The sequence below is a fragment of the Megalops cyprinoides genome, chromosome 8, assembly GCF_013368585.1.
Source record: "Megalops cyprinoides isolate fMegCyp1 chromosome 8, fMegCyp1.pri, whole genome shotgun sequence".
In the NCBI taxonomy this organism is placed as follows: Eukaryota; Metazoa; Chordata; class Actinopteri; order Elopiformes; family Megalopidae; genus Megalops; species Megalops cyprinoides.
In genome coordinates this window covers 24696807-24717436 of record NC_050590.1, presented here as the reverse complement: position 1 = coordinate 24717436, position 20630 = coordinate 24696807, and the positions used below count along the sequence as shown (strand labels likewise).

The following is a 20630-nucleotide window of genomic DNA, read 5'->3' as shown; positions in this document are numbered from 1 at the left end:
TTGTATGGACATTCTATGACACCAATGTTTGTTTATTGATTGCTATTCTGTGATTGAATATTTAAAAAAAACAGTTACAGGAAAGATAAGCGTTGTAGTTATTTGGGGGACAAGTCACAAAAACATATCAATACAAAACAACACTTGCATGAAGTGTGTTTGCGCAGTGGCTTTCTTTACTGAAGAGTATTTTTCTGTTGCAAAGTCTGATATTATGCATGTACCCTCCTGATTGCTGCATTCACATGCGGTCCAGAACTGAAATCAATCACAATCAATTATTCAGCACCTCTTTCTCCTTCCAAACATACAGAGTAAAACATCACTCTCAGCCAAACTGTGATTAAGCCGCAAGTCTATTCCATGCAGTATAGCCTAACCACTACTCACATCTTAGGAGAGTGCAACTCATCCACAGCTATCAGTTATTCATGATGATCTGAAACGGTCTGAGCTTGGGCTGGGAATACACTCACATTCAGGAAGGGGCTTTTAAAAATGGTAAGAAGATGTGGTACAACACATATAACCACTCCAAATCCTCCCAGCCTCCTCTCAGATGCATCTGGCTCATCCCCTATCCCCAATCCATACAGCCTCCACTGAACATGAGACTGAGCTTTCACCCACCCCAACCTGTCCTTAAAGTTGTCTCCTTTTAAAAAACCCCTCTTCAGTTTTCTGGTGTTTGCCCCTCCCCCACCCCTCCACCAGGTCAGACTGAGGGTGTGCAATTCTCATGAGCAATAGTGGGACCCTGCAGTAGCCTCTTGTGTCACTCTCAGGCACCTGGCAGAACAGCTTTATGAGAAACCTAAAGATTAACCACCCATAGCAATGCAGGAGGACAGCAGCATCCTCCCATCACTATGTGTGTGTGTGTGTGTGTGTGTGTGTGTGTGGGTGCGCATGGAGGGGGTGGGGTCTGGCAGACTCACAGGGGTTGCGGACAAGGACTGATATCGATCTAGTTCAGGGTCTGAGGGAAAGAATATCCCCATGACGAGGAAAATAAACTCCACTAATCTACACTCCCTATCTCTGTTAAAGCAGGGAACAGAGATAACCTTTAGTTGCAAAGACTCTGGGAGCGCTTTTAGAGCACAGCGTTCTAATGAAAATTCTGAGCAGTAATTACACTGAAGGGAAGCTTCAAACTTTTAAGGTAGTGAGCAGAACGATTGACAGAGGCATTTAAAATGAAGACGTGATTTTTGCAACCAAGATGCACAGGCTGCTGTAATGCTTGCTCTGGGAGCAGAAGTTATAATACACTTCTGAGGCAGAAGACTGAGCACTCCACTAACTACAAACACACACACTAACAGGCTTCATCTGACTGCAGCTTGGAGCTATAGCTTTCCATCTGGCTACTACACACACACACAGACACACACACAGACACACACACACACAAAATGGATGTTGTGAGAGAAAACAGCATGACTTACGTGTTGAAAGTTAACATCAAATGCTTATACAAATATTGTTAATTGCAGCCTATGACCCCTTTGGTTCATCCACAACTTATATCCTCCCATTCATGCTAATGCAAAAGGGGTTACATAAATCCAAATTCTAAAGAAGCCGTAGAGATGGTCCCTAATCAAGAATATAACAGTTTGGCTAATGCCCCCTGACAGGTCGAATGTTTTTTTTTTTTGAAGCTGCATGGCACATAGCCTCTCCTGTCAGTCACTGACAGCCCTATTAGAGCCAGTGATGGCTTCTTCCAGCTCGAGGATCCCGGCATCCAGGTCGCGCCACAGAGGAGCAATGAAGCGCTCCTTTCCATCTAGCCTGCAGAGTCACTCCTGCTCCCTTGCAGCGCCTCACAGGTTGCCATTACATGCTCAACGCTACACACATGTTTTAGTAACCTATTAATAAGTGGAATTTGAGGTCACTGTCATCCAGTCCATGATTAATTAATGCAACTGAACACTTATATACTATGTGCACGTGTGTGTGTGTGTGTGTGTGCGCCCATGTGTGTTTATGTGGTATGTGTTTATGTAAAATGCATATGTAAATATGCCATTTTTGTAATGATTTAAAGGCACTGAAATACTGGAATTCAAGAATTCAGGCTGATTCAGGAAAGGTCATATATTCTGACAGTGTAATGATTTAAAGCGAAATGATACATTTTAATACAACACAGCTGATTAAAGCCCAAATTAGAGAACATGTTTCTTTCCATCTACTGCATTAGCATAGCCTAGTTGCTTTGTAGTGTCCAAAATATGGCATCAAAAAGAAGGAGCCAAAAATAACTGTAGACTTTAAAGCAAAGAGGAAAGCAGGGTTTATTTTCATATTCTTTTTTATGTATTCTAAATGTGTTGACAGATACACGTTTCATTTACACCAAGGACTGGCAACTACAAAATTTTACACTTCCCCATAATGAGATAACTGAGTCCCTCTAGAGGAGCTTTTTTTTTTAAAGAAAATTAAGATTAGGAAGCTATGCAATTTATTGCATTCAGGCCATTCAGAAAAGTGGGATATTTTTAGAAAAGAGTGCATTTGAACTACATTTCAACCCTTTCCCTGTCACTTTGAACAAATGAATTAATTGATAAACATTTTAATTCTAATATGTGATATTATTAGTGATCATTTATTATGTAATAATAATAACAAACGTGTTTTTTTTTACCATTTTAAACACTTTTTAACATCTTATTTTCTAGACTCTTAACACAAAATAAAACTGACTTCTAATATGATTCACTTTGCAAAACTCAACTCATTTTATATACAAAAACAACAAAATCATGACATCATAGTTTTACATCTGTAAACAGTAAAAATAATAAATAAAATTACAGTACAGCAAATGGTACTGATATAACAGTAAAATAACTGTAAAGCATAATCAACTAAATTGTGTGGTTACATGTATACAAAATAATTCTGAAGTGAAGCAGTGATGGACCTTTGTAGGTAATATAAAATATAATATATAAAAAAGTCCTCTATGGAGAGTATGGGAACATGGCCATTTCATTGTGTAAAGTTTACTACTGGCATCCTCACTGCCCTCCTTCTTCAAGCAAAGGAAAGATCCACTCATTTTCTACTAGAGCGATGGTAAGCATGACTTCTTTATGCAAAGAGATTTTCTTCCATGTGGTGTGTCACAAATGAGGACGGGTAATGGCTGTGATATAAATGAAAACTTGTGGCTATACATATGTATGTATAACTAAGAGACTCGATGCACATGAACAATCTGGTTTATGTATTATGCTTCATGCATACACTTCACAGAATATTTTATTTCTATATCATTTCTTTATGTTCCTTGTAATTCAGGGAATTAAATGAATCACAAGAGTGATTCTCGTGTTTCAGTAATGAAGTGAATGTTCTAATGGTATTGCACAACCTATTTAATGTTTTGACAAACAAAATATGGGGATTTTGCAAGATGTATTATTGAAACTTAAAACAGAATTTAGAATTTTGGTAATGTGAAGATGGATGCTGGTTTTAATTTTTGTGTAGAATATTATTTACGTTTTTATTTTATAATGGATTGAGCATCAATAAGCATTAACTTAAAAAAACTATAGCAATGATATCAGCAAGAATACACCCTCAAGACACTGAAGTCATGTTATTTAAAGCTAAATTAGCCAACACAAAAGAGGAAACAGGATTGTCAATGGAGAGTCAACTGACAGAACAGACAAAGAGATGTCAAATATCCTTTTTGTCCGCATTAAATATTTTTTTGTGCTATTTAAAAGCACTGTCATTCCAGGCAATGCTTTATTCCCCCTCTACTGGTGCGTGGTGGAAATACCACCTGATAGCAGAACGTTGTAGCACATCACATTAAGAAAGACACCATTTAAGGAAGAGAATACTCTTTTCACTAGGACTCTCTTATCCTACATGCATATGCCATAATGAGAATACTTGTCTTAATCATGCTTAAAGTCATCTCTCAGTTTTGGGTCATTTCAATATATTTTCAGCTCATATGTATGCAGCTACTCAAAAAGAACCACTTGAACAATTGTCAACAACAGGTGGGAAATATATTTGTTACACAACCCCAATCCCAAGAATTATGCATTTGACATACAGGCACCTGTAAGTCAGTGAAACAACAGCACTGCACTTCAGTTTTGCTTGAGCTCTGAATCCTGCAGCTGAATGAGATCAGTAGGCATATCTGATACTAAGACATTTGCTAGAATACCAGCCAACAACTGTTTTGGGGATGAATCAAGAGACAATTTTAAGTTTAGTGAACCATACACAGCACATAATGTAACCACAATGCATCTTGTCCTTAATTTAAAGTTTGACTAAAATATAAGAGAATATATTTAGTGCAATTCAGAAACCACCCAAGGTATAGTTTTATGTATGTAATGGTGTAAGCATTAATAGCACTCTCTGAAATTCATCATTGAAAGATATGGACAAAGAATATTGTGGTTAGGTTGAAACTAGGCCAAGAAATTTCAGAGGAACACATGATTTTATTTAATGTGGAGTGCATAGTCTGGTCATAAATTAGTCAATAGTGCCCTCTTCAGGTGAGTCACATCTTCAGATATCCTCAGATAGTATTTATCCTCCGTTGAAACAGAATGTGCTCCAAAAAGGATTGAGCACCAACACGATTCACATTGAAGTCACAGACTCTTGTCTATTCCTTGAAATAACAAGCATCCATTGCACTGCAGTTTCAGAAGGCCATTGCCTCACTTTGCCATGCAAATGGTGAGAGCTATTCAGAACCAAAAAATGACATGCACTGACCAGTGTAATAGACCTCTTTAATACATATGATGAATTCATGTGATTTTCCAGAGGACATTAGGCCTACTCATAGAACCAAAGAAGTCACTCAGAGATGAAAGATAATGCATGACTAAATTTCCTTTTTATCCAGTAAACCTCTATGAAATGTAGAGGTTGGAACCACAGACTATAGAACATGTTAATGGAAATGTCTCAGTCTAATCACTGATGACCATGCCTGACAGGAGCTGCCCAAGTGCACCATTTCCTCCTCCAAGCAGGCGAAACAGACCCAGTCCAAAACACTGTGCCCTACCTTCTGGAGGGTCCTCTCGCAGGTATGGTGGTATCTCTTCCTGGCTTGTGTCGTCTGGTGATAAACTGGCTACTTCCACTTGTTCTGTTTCTGTGCTGGGTCCCTTGAACAAAAAGAAACACAAACAAAAATATATGTGTGTGTGTGTGTGTGTGTGTAATTAAACAGGTGTAGACTGATTTCCTCTTTTATTGCATGTTTCTCTCACTGAATAGTTTCATATCATCAAATAAAGTTTCATATTAGACAAGAGAACCTAACCTGAGAAAACACAAAACATAGTTTTTAGATCATTATTTCATTCATTTAATGGAAAGGTAACCAAATACCCATATTGCCCATAGTTTTGAAACAAAGAAATCAATAAAATTTTAGTTGATAGCCGTGTTGAGTTTAAATGGCATATATACACTCAGTGACCACTTTATTAGGTACACCTGTACACCTGCTCGTTGCAGCAACTCAATGCAGAAATTCACAAAGACACAGTCAAGAGGTTCAGTTGCTGTTCAGACCAAACATCAGAACAGGTAGGAAATCTGATTTAAATGATTTTGACTGTGGGATGATTGTTGGTGCCAGGCGGGACAGTTTGAGTATCTCAGAAACTGCTGATCCCCTGGGATTTTCACACACAACAGTCTCTAGAGTGTATAGAGAAAGGTGTGAAAAACAAAAAACATCCAGCGAGCAGCAGTTCTGTGGGTGAAAATGCCTTGTTAATGACAGAGGTCAGAGGAGAATGGCCAGACTGGTCCAAGCTGACAGGAAGGTGACAGTAACCCAAATAACCACACGTTACAACAGTGCTATGCAGAAAAGCATTTCTGAACATACAACACGTTGAACATTGAGGTGGATGGGCTACAGCAGCAGAAGACCCCTCCGAGAAGACCTCCCACTCTTGTCAGCTAAGAACAGGAAACTGAGGCTACAGTGGGCACAGGCTCACCAAAGCTGGACAGTAGATGATTGGGAAAAACATTGTTTGGTCTGAAGAATCTCGACTTCTGCTGCGACATGCAGATGGTAAGGTCAGAATATGGAGTAAACAACATGAATCCATAGATCCATCCTGCCTTGTGTCAACAGTTCAGGCTGGAGGTGGTGGTGCAATGGTGTGGGGAACATTTTCTTGGCACATATTAGGCACCTTAATACCAATTGAGCATTGTTTAAATGCTACAGCCTACCTGAGTATTGTTGCTGACTATGTGCATCCCTTTATGACCACAGTCTACCCATCTTCTAATGGCTACTTCCAGCAGTATAACGAGCTATGCCACAAAGCACATGTCATCTCACACTGGTTCCAGGAACATGACAATGAGTTCAGTGTACTCCAATGGTCTGCACAGTCACCAGATCTCAATCCAACACAGCACCTTTGGGATGTGATGGAACGGGACATTTGCAGCATGAATGTGCAGCAACTGCATGATGCTATCATGTCAGCATGGAGCAGAATCTCTAAGGAATGTTTCCAGCACCTTGCTGAATCCATGCCATGAAGAATTCAGGGGGGGGTCCTACCCAGTATTAGAGAGGTGTGCCTAATAAAGTGGTCACTGAGTGTATATTGAACCTTACCATCAAAGAGAAGTAGTCACTACAAAGCTTCTACAGGCACACAATGCCATGATTAAAGGAAATTCCAAAACAGCTGAGAAAAGAGTTGCTGAGATATTTCTGGAAAGGGTTACAAAGCCATTTCTAAGGTTCTTGAACTCCACCAAACCACAGTGCAATCCATTATCTCCAAACGGAGAAGACTTGGAGTAGTGCTGAATATTGCCAGGAGTGGCTCACCTTCCAACATTTCTCACAGGGAACAGTGGCACCTCATCCAGGAAATCTCGAAAGATCCCAGAAAAACTTCCAAAGAACTGCAGGCCTCTCTAACATCAGCTATAGTCAGTGTTCATGACTCAACAATATGAAAATGACTGTGCAAAAATGGCCTCATGGAAGAGTAGCAAGGCAGAAACCACTGCTCACCAAGAAAAACATCAAAGCTCATCTCACATTTGCTAAAAAGCACCCGGATGATCCCCAAGAATTTTGGGATAATATTATATGGACATATGAATCAAAAGTGGAGCAAGTCTTCCTACGTCGTCCTATGTCTGGCGTAAAGTGAATACAGCATTCCACTGTAAGAACATCACACCTACAATGAAACATGGTGGTGGCAGTCTGATGGTATGGGGATGTTTTGCTGCCTCGGGACCTGGACAACTTGCTGTCACTGGAAGGAAGCATGAATTTTGCTATGTAACAGACAATTCTTAAGGAGAATGTCCAACCATCTGCACCTGAGCTGAAGCTAAAGCATAATTGGATGATGCAGCAGGACAATGATCCAAAATACAGAAGCAAGTCCACATCTGAATGGCTAAAAAGAAGCAAAATTAAAGTTTTGGAGTGGCCTAGTCAAAGTCCTGACTTGAATGCAATAGAGCTGATGTGGCAGAACCTGAAAAGAGCAGTTCATACTCGAAGACCTACCAATCTGTCAGAGTTAAAGCAGTTCTGCAAAGAAGAGTGGGTCAAGATTATAAATATTATTATTATAATCCTATATAATAAATAAACATTAAAATACTGTGTTTTGTGTTTACTCAGGTTCCCTTTGTGCAGTATTACAGGTTTGAAAATCTGAAACCATTCAGTGCTCCAAATAATAGAGAATATCAAGAGAATACTTTTTCATGTGACTATGTTTTTTTTTTCTTTTTATCTGGAAAATAAACAATCTCCACAATGCCTTACTATTACTTATATTTGTTTTTGTTATTTTTTTTATCCTCTACAATTTGTAATTTCAATGAATTGTCTACCTTGCAACTTCCAGGAGTATTTTTTCTCCTATCCAGAATCACATTAAAACAAAACAGCCAAAAGGGCATTACATAGCTTTTCAAATAACAGAAATACAACCCAAAGCAAGTCATTACTAATGTCAGTTGTAATACAAGTGTTTGGCACTGGCGATTGTGCGTGTGTGGATGGTGGGGTCCTGTTTAAGTGACGCTTCGTATCCTTTTGTTGGATGCATTTGTGCCTGACTTTGGGAGTCGCTCTGGATAAGAGCATCAACTAATTAACAAAATGGAAACGTGATGTAGCGCTTGCCTGCAAAATATGCATTGGCCAATACATAACACTGACAGTAAATACAGACCTGCAGAAACTGAGCTTACTATTCCTGATCAAAAATAGTTACTAAAGGATGTGTGAGGTCGTGCCCGTTTAGTTTTAGGTGAAGTTGTCAATCTTAATAAACAGAATCCCAATTTCTTCAACAAACATTTGCACATTTTACACTCTTAATGCCCATACAACCAGCAGGATATTGTCTCATCTGTAGCGAGACTACACGTGCTAGTTTAGTATTGTGCATTTACATTATAGCTACAATGTCCCGCGCGGGGGAGGATGTTTATGACAGTGATGCCAGTATTTAATGCAGCACAACTTGCTGTTCACTTGGACAGCATTGTTAAAACCACTTTCTGCTTCTAAATCCAGTGCATTTTGAATGTCAAATAATTACGCAAATCAATGACTAACGATAGCTAACGACATTGTCATAAATTCAACAGCCTACGATTTCAACAAAAAACAAATCCACCCACCACTCACCTTCATCGCTGTTTCAATTACAGCAGCGCTGTTGTATATGTTTTGCTGAAATAATAGTTCAATCAAAATTTCAAGGATCGTTGTTACTATTGGTAATTATAATTGTTCATAAAAAATAGTATTTCACAATTTTACAGCTCAGGTATGTTTCAACGTTTAAATTTAACAGGAAGTGACGTCTTCAATGTTTACTATATGCCGAATATTTGCTTGTGTTGCTGTATTACACTCTTTCAGTCGGCAGAGGGAAGCAGTGAACTATACCTGTCTTTACAGGCAAGTTGCCACTGCTTCAGTGTGAGAGTGTCGTTTACAACTGATTAAAACGGCTTGTTTACAAGAGATAGGCCAACTCCAATATGTTTTTGAAAAATTCAACACATGAATTTAGATTCATCAATCTTCATTCATGTAATGTTTTATGATCGATAATGATAGCTTTGAGAGATTGCCATTGATTAGTGTTGTGTTAAATAGTATTAGAATTAATTTAATTCAAACTTTTGTAAATAAATAAAATGTAAATAATAACTGTATGATAGTTTTCCATGTTTTATAGTTATGTTGTGAGAGAAAGATAACATTGATAATCAATCAAAATAATGGGTTGTCCATTCACATTATATTTCATGTTATCCATATGCTGAAAATACTTTACTCCTTCATTTTGTTGTATATATCTTATATATTAAAAGAGGTATATTAAATATAACTGGGAAGGTAATTTTCATATTTGCATACTGAAACAAGCATGCAGTAAGTTGGGACTGTTTCTCCAGACATCCAGCATCGTGCCTGTAGTTATTCAACTGGAACCTTTATTTCTTAAATATAAAGTTGACTAGTAACAATAAATATTCTCAGTGCTGTAGGGGGTGAACCAATGGTCTCTTCCCCTTTATGAACATCAATGCTTTCCTCTCTTTTTTTCACCATTGAGGACTAATCAGGTTGAAACTTAGACAGGCCATTGTAAACCTTTACATGATATGATATCTCTGTCAAACTGAGAATTGAACTGAGAGCTACAGATTTATGTTTCCAGGTAATCATTTACCATCACAGCATATTAGGCCATACAAATTGGTGATTAATTCTTAGACTGCTGAGCCCAAGACAAAATATTTTTATTTTAAGTGAATAACATTTTAGGAACCAAAGTTTTTGCAGTGGAGCATCACTGCAATTTTTCCCTAATGTGTTTCAATGCATTTCAACCATACATTAAGTACAGATGAATTTGAAAACAATTATCTTAATTATGGTGAAACTGTCTCCCAATTATATTTTATGATGTTTTCATAAAACTTTAATTTGGATTGCCCTTATCAGAATATCAGAGATCACCCAATTGCATCATTTGAACACACAGCATATTGTACTGTTAGCTAGAACACTTATGTAAACTTACTTTACTCTCAGGCTTACAATAACTTCTAGAGACCAGTTATTTTAAATATTTCAGTTCTGACATTGTGGTCAGTGGTATGCACTGGGCTCTAATATGTCAAAGGTGGTATTAATATGCTTTAAAAACTCCTGGCAGTCAGCATAGCATTCAGAATCACCTGCAATGCAATTTTAGCAACTTGTTACAAACTTGTTAAATAGCATGCCTGCCTGGAAAGTACATGACAAGGTAGTTTGCTGCTCATGTTATCACGGAGAGACCACTGTTCTGTTTTGTTTTTTTTTTTGTTTGTTTGTTTGTTTGTTTTTTAAAATTTACCAGACACTTTGACGTTGTGTGAAAGTACCTGCTGTGTTTACATGCGTGAATGTGAAATAGCTGCCAAACTCATCAATCTGTCCATGAAATCATTGAGAGTAGAGTCTATATGACAGTCTACCTTGTAACCTCTCTAGTCAGTCACCTGGAGATTGACATCTGTGTTGTGTTCAAATAGCAAAGCTTATGGCACCTGAGGTCTAGAGCCTGTCAAACACATTCTAACATCTCAAAGTCGGAGCCTCACCTCTTACTTTGTAAAAGTAACACCTATTTTGAACAATGTTTGTGTATAGGAAAACTTACTTACTGGCTCTTGAACGAATGAGAAATATATTTTGTTTTTCATTTTCAGCTAGGCTAATTCATTGAACTTGACAGATGGCCGTTCTGTTCTTTTTCATTATTTAAAGTGAAGACAAAATGAACACTAAAATATGTTAACGAAATCTGTTTATTTATATTCACTACAACAATTGCACTTTCAACAACAAATTTATGTAACACAGGACCTGTAGCAGATAACCTGTGAAGAAATGCTGTATACAAATTATAATTGCTTTAACAGCTCAACTGAATTCCACAGACAGATGTCCCCAAAAACAGAAAGCATACAGTTATTGGTCAACATTGTGGAATGTGTGTTTGTATCAGATATTAGGACCGATCTCAGTCAGTTGCTGATTCAGAGCTCAACCAAAACAGAGCACTATAATTGAGAAACACAGGATTATAGCAGTGGATACTGGACCAGAGGTAAATGGTGTCAGCCTCAAGTATGACATTTGTGTCTCTACCTTTGGAAAAATCTCAGTTTCTCATATTAAACCAATATGGTATACAAAATGAATGAGATTTTAAATTTATATGTGTCATAAACGGAAGGTGCCTGACAAGCAAACAATCATGATAAAAAACACATTGACTCTGACTACTGTTGCTACACAGAGTAATTCTGTCATATAGTATGGCCCAAGAAATGAGCTCCTTATGGTCATTCCTCCAATCTCCAGCTCCCACTTAGCTAGTTTATGATGACCCCTGAAAACCTTATTATCTAAGATAGCCCCTGCCTCCTGACCCCTGTCCCCAGTCTGACCCCTGAGCTTGTATGCTGCTGTTCGTTTATCCAATAAAATCTAAACTTCTCATTGTGCTCTTAATGTGATACCTATCATTATTCACCCTTGTATATGTCAGATGTTCCAATCCTCTGCTTTCAAATGAGCTGACCTGCAAGAGTATTTCTGTGGATTGTGTGAATGTGGGGCAGTTTCTTGAATATTTGTTAACAGTTTTCAGATGGTGCACACAAACTTTTTGTGTGTAGGTGTCTGACCTCCCCCATTGAAACTCCAGTGTCTGTACATTTATAATGTGACAATCATATTTGAAAAAAAGACATAGAGGACTTATATGTGGATGCCATTAAAATTGCAGATGCCAATGCAGATTCATGTTCAGGGTATAACTTCACAAAATATGATGTAAAAACATGTTATTAGAAAGAGAAAATGAAAAGAGGGTGGGAACAATTTCTACAGCAGCGGTTGATGCCACATAAGTGTATTTTTTATAATATTTCATGTGTTTTGAAATATTTTAGAACAAAATGGCTTGTGATCAATTGGATGATTTGCTGTGCATAGAGACCCTCACTATTTGTGTGAAAATGTGTAAGGTGCCTCAAAGAAAGAAAGAGGCCCTCTTCATGTTTTTATTGGAGGAGACATAAGATGGATGTGTATTATGCTTCTTTTGTTTTAATGAATTTTGTGTCTTCAATATTAACATTCAGCAGCCTGTTTTTCTAGCTTCCCTCTGATTGAAAATAATTTAATCTGGCAGCTACAGGCATTCTCTAGTTAAAAACTGAGCTGAAAAATCTCCCACTTGCTAAAACGTGATTTCTGATTGCTTCCATGGATTACTAAAAATGCGAATATTTAATAAAATATCTTCAAATGTCTGTAAGCGAATTGTGAGGTAAAGTGGTATCACGTAGTGTAATTCATGCATCGAAAGGCACTTACCGGTGCATCTCAGAAGCAGGCTAATCACTTGCAGCTCGTATACGTAAAGTGATTTTGACAGCATAAGTATTTGTGTACAGCGGGTCTCTGTCATACAGCGAGTCCAGGACCCAGGAGAGCGCACACTCGCAAAAAAAACAAATGGGACAGGCAAACTCTAACGGGCAAGATGATGAGGAGATGGACGTTGCAACTCTTCAGGAAATGTACAAAAAGTTTGTAATGGAGTGTCCTAGTGGTGTCTTGTTTTTGCACGAGTTCAAAAAGTTTTTTGGAATCGATCCAACCGGGGAAGCCTCTGAGTACGCCGAAAGCATGTTTCGAGCATTTGACAAGAATGGGGTAAGAGAGCAAAAATCCGTTTAAATTACAGCGCACGAAATCTATCCTAATTGCAATTTTTGATCAAGAAATAGTACAATGAATGGCAAACACCATGAGCATTTTATATTTCCTGTAAAATTAAAGAATACCTGCTTTGCCATTTGTCTTTGAACAGCGTTCATTTTCTCCCACAGGATGACACCATCGATTTTTTGGAATACGTGGCAGCCTTGAATCTTGTTTTCAGGGGAAATTTAGAACACAAACTCAGGTGGTCATTTAAAGTGTATGATAAGGATGGCAATGGATACGTCGACAGAAATGAGCTCCGGGAAATTATTGATGTAAGTATACTGGGGTTCGTTGAAAAATGTTTGCAAATGTTAGAAATGTTTTGAAATACAGTACGTGCAGTGAAGGAATCTTCGGTTGTGGTAAAAATAGAGCAGCTGCTCATCAAAACCAACAATCGTTATGGAAGTATATACTTATGGAAGTATATACTTAAACTGCATAATCAACAGCCATCTGAAAGGTAAGAATAAAAATAGTGTTTTAATTATTACTATTTCGTACTACTTGTGATCCTAAAGAATAGGCTGCATTGCACCATTGATGACATGTTCCCTTGTTCTAAAAGTGTAGTCTGCTGTAAACGTAGGTGGACTAATCCACTCTCAGTAATCCATATTATCCCAGGCAATGGGCTCTTTCAGTTATTGTGGAGCAGTAATGTAATCCCAGATCCTGACCTATCTGTTGATTATGTTGATTGATAATCACGGACAGTTACCTATTAATTTTTATTTGTTTTCATACCAGATTACAGATAACTAAAACTGTATGCATCAAATATTTCATAAAATCAAAACGAATATCACTTTCTTTTGTCATTCGTGTTTTAAAATGTAAATATGTTTTGTGTAAGAAGTAACAACATCGGATGCAGTTTTATGAAACGGTGTAGGCATAGCGTTTAAATAATATTTACATACACGTGCGCACAAATACACAGATAGATAGATAGATAGATAGATAGACAGACAGACAGTGTGAGGTATTTCACTCTTTATGCAGTGATGTCATTTTATGGAAATATTCTTATCATCATAAGAAGATATAGTATGTACAGTGAATATACAATACTTTTTTGTACTTTATTATGAGCAGATGTGCAATATCAAGTCAATTTTCTGTGTATTAACATCACTTACTTTTTCAGTCTATTTGTAGATTAAAAAGGAGCTGCAGAAGAGATTCTGACTGTGAATTGCTCAAAACAGATGAAATTTGTGAAAGAATATTTCAAGTAGTAGATTTGAATGGGGATGGTAAGTATAGTTAAAGCAGACTAATGCCTAAAAATCACTAGCAGAAGAAACTGTAATCTGCTCTACCTGGTTGCAACAGATTTTAACTTATGTTTGAGGTTGATATGGCCCTTAGGGGAGTAAAGGGGTTGACTGCCCAAAAAAAGACTGTTTCTATTCAGGGGATTATTTTACTCCAATTTCATAATCATATTGCTAACCCAGAGGAAACAACAATGATGTGCAGGGATGTTTCTCCTATTTTCCATCAGTTTTACCATTATGTATTGGACTACCAGTCATTATTGAGTCAATATTAACTGTGTTATTTATGTATGTATCATATGGGTGGATTTAGGGGTTCACTAACCACTGCGAGCATTAAGAGGAAAAAAAATGACATTATTGACCTTAAGGCTGTGCCGTGATTTACTTCCTACATAGGTCCAAAAAGCATTATTGCATTAGAATAGTAATGCACTCTGATATTTTGTGTTTCATAGGTCAAATTACTCTGGAGGAGTTCCTTGATGGAGCACAGAAGGATGAATGGGTCATGAAAATGCTACAGTTGGACATGAACCCTTACTCTTGGGTTTTGGCACAAAGGAGAAAGAGTGCTCATTTTTGAAGTGTTAATCCTTATTGACACAAAGAAGAAAAACAAAGAAATGGATGTAGACCAGTATGGACAATTTCAGTTGTAGTGGACAGCAGTGCCTGTGTGTCATTGTTCTGCCTCATTTCTTGATTGCTTGATTGAAATGATTATCTGTATAGGGAGCCAACTTACCTCGGACCCTGACTCTGATCCAAGGTCTGAATTACCGAAGGTTGCTGCAATCTGTCTTAACTAGTCTAAAAAGCAGATGTACATTTGCCAATCCCAGAAAATAAGGAATTGAAGAAAGTAACTTGTACAATATTATCTGTGATAATATTATAAGGAATGATAATGAATATTTTGTTACTTTTTCAACATTTGCTGTTATATTTGCTCTAAATTTTTGTACATAGATGTATATATTATATATACCCTATTTATGGTAAAAGAAATAAACACTAGCGTTTACCTAGCCAAAACTCTGACATCAGTCACAGGTTGTAAAATCTCTGATAACATGTGACATGATATCAAAATAATACTTGCCTAAGTATTAATATTTGCTAAAAATATCATTGTAATCACTATACTGGATAATAATATTTTGTGAATAAGGTACTGTATATGACATTTTTATATGTTAATGACTTATGTTATTTACTTAAGGCAGGCTATCATTTTTTTGTTTGTTTTATGTGCTTGTGTTGATATGTTTGTGGCAGTACAAAATCAAAGCAGGAGCATGGAGGTACATGCTAGCAAAACATCTGAGAAATAAGACAATGTTTATTTATGTATGTAATGGTAGCACTGCTTTGCTTTTACAATGTTTGCTAATTGCTTCACAATTGCTGCCATGTGGGTATATTTGGATAAGTTGCATGCTATAATAATTAGCTAAATTAGGTGATTTCATCTATGTGCATTTTTGTAAGCACATTCACTTTTTGCTACAAATGCCCTCATCTGTTTAAAACTTTGGAATTATACTGTTGGTGACATCAGGTGGATGTCCATGAGGCTCCAATCTGTTCCGTAAAGCTTTGTTCTTATTTTGAACAATAAATTCTGAAATGATCACTTTTACATACGTTTCATTAATACACATAATGTAGCAGTGTAGGATCAGATATATAGCTTATTAAGTCAATATTTATTCATGGTTTTCATAAACAGGTTAATAATAAACAAGGCAGCAGGGTGAAATTACACAGACTGAAGCAACATACTGAACTGTATTTTGAACATGAGTCAAATTCCATGATAACTTGCTCTCGCCTAGTTTCAGCACAGAAGTCCTCAGATATACACGTCAGCTAATCTGCTTGTGCTGATTGGTGTTTGAGTGTAAAGAAGGGTTGTGTTAGGTGATGGATGCCAGGTTGTACTAAGACCGGGGAGGATCATATATTTAAGACCAACTTTGCAATGCTTAACTCTGATCATCTACAATGCCTCTTTGCTTTATAACTGTTTACCATGATTTGACAGTGTGCAGGGGTACAGTTCTGTTTTGAGAATATACCATGATTACATGGGGCCTAATGCCACAGCCACTCTGAAAAAATACACTGTTTGAATGTAAGTTAATAGGTTTCCTCAGACTTATATTTTGAAAGCTTCCATGCATCAAAAGATATTTTTTGTCAATAATGTGTGTTGTATGTGTTGTGTATGTTGCACTAGGGCATATATACCTTAGATTTTACTTTGTGGAAAAATGTTTCTGCGTAAATATTTGTGCATTTTTGGTTTTGATATGGCCATATTTTTACATTTTCAAATCAACACAGTGTCTAAATATATCAGATGGAATCAACAAACACTACATTTTCAGTTGGTCTAAAATAAATGCTTTCAAAAATCTCAAATGCAAGGACAAGGCAGTCTAACAAAGACATAAAAGGATGGGAGCCTATTAAAGATTTAGGTGATTGGATGAAGTCATTTAGTTCTTGATCGTGTGCTTCTAAATATATGCTACATTAGAAGTTAATCCTTTCACAGGCGGAGCGTGTTCACCAGACTCTGTAGTGGCACAGAAACACCAGGGAAAGAACCAAGAACAGACTTTATTTGCTTTGATAAATTAAAATAACAAACTGTTAAAATGCACATACATTTTCTTTGGTGGATTAAGATTAGATGATGTCATGGGTCAAGTCCAAAATACAGGCCAATCTGAAAATGACGAAAAAGAGCTGGAACTATCAGCAATTCAAAATCTCTATAAGAAATTTATAGAAGAGTGCCCAAGTGGATCTTTGCATCTACATGAATTCAAGAAAATCTTTGGTGTTACCAGTGATTCATCTGCTGAATCATTATACATGGATAACATATTCAGGTCATTTGATTTGAATCAGGTAAGTAGCTTTTAATGATATTTTCATTAGGAGAAACAATAACACATAGCTGAAGACATTAACAAAAACCATACAGTGTGTCTATGAGATGGTCATTTCACTGGTGAGGAACCTGTGGCCAGAAAAGATGGGAAAAGTGACCAAATCCTTGGCAAAGTTTGGATAACCTCAAACGATATATGATGATATTTTTTTCCAAAGAAATGATACTTAATATTTGCAACAGCTTTTTGCTTTTCCCATAAGGTTCAGCTGACCATTAAACTAAAACTGGAGATGAATGAAATGGAGACAATGATATGAGAATTGGGAGAGTCACACAAGGGTCTTACCCAGATAAAGTATATGAAGAAAGGGTGAATGCGAGATAGCACATACACCCATAGTATTACACAAAATGTTGTATATACATATGTATGTGTGATTGAAAGATTGAAGATTAAAAGACATTAAAAATAAATGCAAGTAGCCATTATGGGAGTGTGTGTATGTGTGTATGCATGTGCGTGTGTGTGTTTGCATGTAGGCCTGGCTCAGATGGACCTCAGTGCACCCCCAGTTGTCTCTTTATATCCCAATGTCTGCGTAGTATTTATGGTGGATTGCAATTCATCTCTCTGTATTTTCTTCGGGTGCCAAGCGTATGTGTGTGTGTGTGTGTGTGTGTGTGTGTGGATGTATGTGTGTATGAATGTGTTACCCCTATTCAGGCCATATCTTAAATTTGTCAGTAATAATGAATGTGCCATGCAAGATCTAATTTCTATGATAACAGAACATATAATACATGATCATCAGAATTTTTTGGTCTGGACAAACATGAGAGACATGAGCATACAGAACTAAATTCTAATAACATTATGCATATACTTCTACATAATAGCATTGCCATTTAAATATTTTGGATTCATTTCAGGTATCACAAACGTTCCTTGTTTTTTAATTATTTGAAGAATGTGAGACCATTTATTTGTGCATTTATGCTTGCATTCATTGGTTTGTTTTTTTATTGACTAAGTACCAACTGAGTGCTAATACACTGTTTCTGAAACTGGTTAAGGCAATGGAGGTTTGAGCTAAGGCAATATATTGATGCGTGCTTCATGTCTGCTTCTCAGGACAACACATTAGATTTTGTTGAATATGTGGCGATGCTGCACCTGGTATTTCGGGGAAAGCTGGAAGATAAGCTCAGATGGTCTTTCAAGGTTTTTGACAAGGATGAAAATGGTCGCCTTGACAGAAGTGAAGTAAGGAGCATAGTGAGGGTAAGAAATATTTTTTGTGCCATGCTGTATTCATTCTAAACAGCTCTATTGTTTTAATATACAGTTTTCTTATACAGACAGCAAATCTATCTATGTTGAACTGATTGTTGAATGGCCATATTCCAGTCCCCACAGAAAATAAACACAATTAAAATATGGTATTTTCATAGTGCAGAAACATTTACTTAAATATATGAAATACGTATTTCTTGCTTCACACAAAAGCAGTTCTGACATCTTTAAATATTTGGCTTCTGGCTGTCAAGAGTTCTCAGGTAAATGTCATTCTCCATTAACATACCAGCCTAATCTTGCTATCACCTGATTTAGGGCTCAATCAGGGCTCACGCTGTTGAGTGTGTCCTGATCCAGGGGAGCTGTGGCACTATGTCATTTTCCTTCCTTTGGTTGATGGCTACAGTATTTAACTTAAAGGCCTCACATATATATTCTCTTTGCAGTTGTCAAAACCTTTGTTGTGCAAATTGGCCCAGTGTTGCTATTCTGCTTCTTATGTAATATAATGAACTTGGCAGCTGAAGGCAGAAAGTGTACATAACAGAAGATGTACTCACAGTTAAGGACAATTGACCAAGGGAAATAACTGAACAGCTTCTTTAGACAATGACTTCTGACATTGACTAACTCCTAACAGAAATTAAAATTGAAAATGAAAATTAAGCATTGTCTTTTTATGTATCATACTATTGCTTTTAATCAAAATGTCTTGTTTGTAGATCATCCACAGAATTAAGCAGGGCACTGTCTCTGATGAGAGAGAGAAAAATACCCTCACACCTGAACAAGTGTGTAATCGAATCTTTGACCTCATTGATGTTAACAAAGACGGTAAGCTGTGAAAAAAAAAATGCAATCCCTTTCACAATATATTTTTAAAATGTCCCAGTGGACACTTGGCTTTGATTCTTAAATAAATGTTTTCCTGTTGTACTTCCAGCCAGTAAAAACCTGTAAATATGTGGAATTTAGGGTATCCTAAATTCTCTGGTTTGGATGTACTGGATGTGGTCTGCAGGTGATCACAGTTACATGGTCAGGACCACGAAATGGTTTAAATGACAATAAGAATGAGAAAAACAAAGACACAATTTTATGCCTTTTATTTTTAGGTCAGATCACTTTGGAGGAATTCCTTGAGGGTGCTGAAAGGGATGAATGGGTCAGAAAGTTTCTCACTTTGGAGGTGAATCCCAGCAACTGGGTGATTGAACGCCAGAAGCTGAAAAATGGAATGAATTAAAGTGAACTGGGAGGATTTTAGCAGAGTAATTCTAGAGAGCAGCATATCTGCCAGAAAACAACTGCATATTCAGCTGTGAGATTACCTGGTCAAAAGGAAGGCACAGCATTCTGGACAAAAATACTGCAGTCACCTGATGCAACTGAGCTTTGTCCTCATTGATGGAAATGAGACCCCCCTGCATCTCTGCACTCTGCTGAAATCATTAGGCCCAAATGTGTTCTAGGGTTGTTGCTACTATGACTACAATTTTATCCTTTGACCACCAGCTAAAGCTGTGTGCCTTCAGGAGTAAGATGCCCCAAAACATGTTCTGGACACTTATAATATAGTATTGCACAATGACTATTGTAGTGGTCTAGTCTGTGGTTTTACTATTGTTAACCTACTGCAGTGCACAAATGTTCATGTTACACTGCTCAAAACATTTTTTGATCCTTTCATGTTACTGCATAGATAATCCCACTTCTTCCTTTTTCATTTTTCAATGAAAATGAAACAGTATCAAATCCACTCATAGCAAAGTCATCACATAATAATCATGGGACATTTAATCCCAAAGTCTCAGAAACCCTCATGCTTGAGTATTGCTCTGTTAATCACATTCTGGGTCAGCATTCTTGTATTTTGTGACTCACCACCTCAGACAGTTCCACACCAGGAAATCACATCAAAGACTTAACATGACAACACTGTCCCTCTTCCTGGCAGACAGCATTGTATAGTGATAGAGACTGTTGAGCAAAATGGTCATACTATGGACTAAGATCCTGGTGAAAGGGGTATGTTTTCACATCTAGTTGCTTCCTGCCACAAAAGAATAAGCAACCTCCCAACCCTTCAAACCTACAGGGCCAAAACCCTGCTACTCATTTACACCTTTTTGCATTCTGTTTAGGAGATTAACTATCACCTATTATAGTATTAAGGCCAAATGGCAAAGGTCATTGCTTTTCTGCTGTTGTCACAAATGCCACTGAAAACACTGTCTGGTATATTTTGCT

At 37.2% G+C, this 20630-nt stretch overlaps 3 protein-coding genes across 3 annotated transcripts in view; 2 read left to right on the top strand and 1 right to left on the bottom strand.

Moving 5' to 3' along the window:
* LOC118781602 (transmembrane protein 263-B-like) overlaps window positions 1-8900 on the bottom strand; it is a 65413-nt gene extending 56513 nt beyond the window's left edge. The window contains exons 1-2 of the mRNA XM_036534596.1: window positions 8732-8900; window positions 5087-5189 (exon numbers count right to left, since the gene is read on the bottom strand). Coding sequence (XP_036390489.1) covers window positions 5087-5189; window positions 8732-8737 — 109 coding nt within the window. The 5' untranslated portion in view covers window positions 8738-8900. The remainder of the gene's footprint in view (window positions 1-5086; window positions 5190-8731) is intronic.
* Window positions 8901-12634: 3734 nt separating this feature from the next.
* LOC118781600 (guanylyl cyclase-activating protein 2-like) lies at window positions 12635-14758 on the top strand. Its single transcript, XM_036534592.1, has 4 exons — window positions 12635-12835; window positions 13012-13161; window positions 14040-14148; window positions 14631-14758. Exons 1-4 carry the CDS (start codon window positions 12635-12637, stop codon window positions 14756-14758), a joined length of 588 nt encoding a protein of 195 aa, XP_036390485.1.
* Window positions 14759-16884: 2126 nt separating this feature from the next.
* LOC118781635 (guanylyl cyclase-activating protein 2-like) lies at window positions 16885-19626 on the top strand. Its single transcript, XM_036534646.1, has 4 exons — window positions 16885-17097; window positions 18216-18365; window positions 19103-19214; window positions 19496-19626. Exons 1-4 carry the CDS (start codon window positions 16885-16887, stop codon window positions 19624-19626), a joined length of 606 nt encoding a protein of 201 aa, XP_036390539.1.
* The last annotated feature ends 1004 nt before the right edge of the window (window positions 19627-20630 follow it).

Coding starts and splice junctions, on each gene's coding strand:
- LOC118781635 (XM_036534646.1), top strand. CDS start 16,885: ATGGGTCAAGTCCAAAATACAGGCCAATCTGAAAATGACGAAAAAGAG. Junction 18,366..19,102: donor AAGTAAGGAGCATAGTGAGG/GTAAGAAATATT, acceptor TCTTGTTTGTAG/ATCATCCACAGAATTAAGCA. Junction 19,215..19,495: donor CATTGATGTTAACAAAGACG/GTAAGCTGTGAA, acceptor TTTTATTTTTAG/GTCAGATCACTTTGGAGGAA.
- LOC118781600 (XM_036534592.1), top strand. CDS start 12,635: ATGGGACAGGCAAACTCTAACGGGCAAGATGATGAGGAGATGGACGTT. Junction 13,162..14,039: donor AGCTCCGGGAAATTATTGAT/GTAAGTATACTG, acceptor TTACTTTTTCAG/TCTATTTGTAGATTAAAAAG. Junction 14,149..14,630: donor AGTAGATTTGAATGGGGATG/GTAAGTATAGTT, acceptor TGTGTTTCATAG/GTCAAATTACTCTGGAGGAG.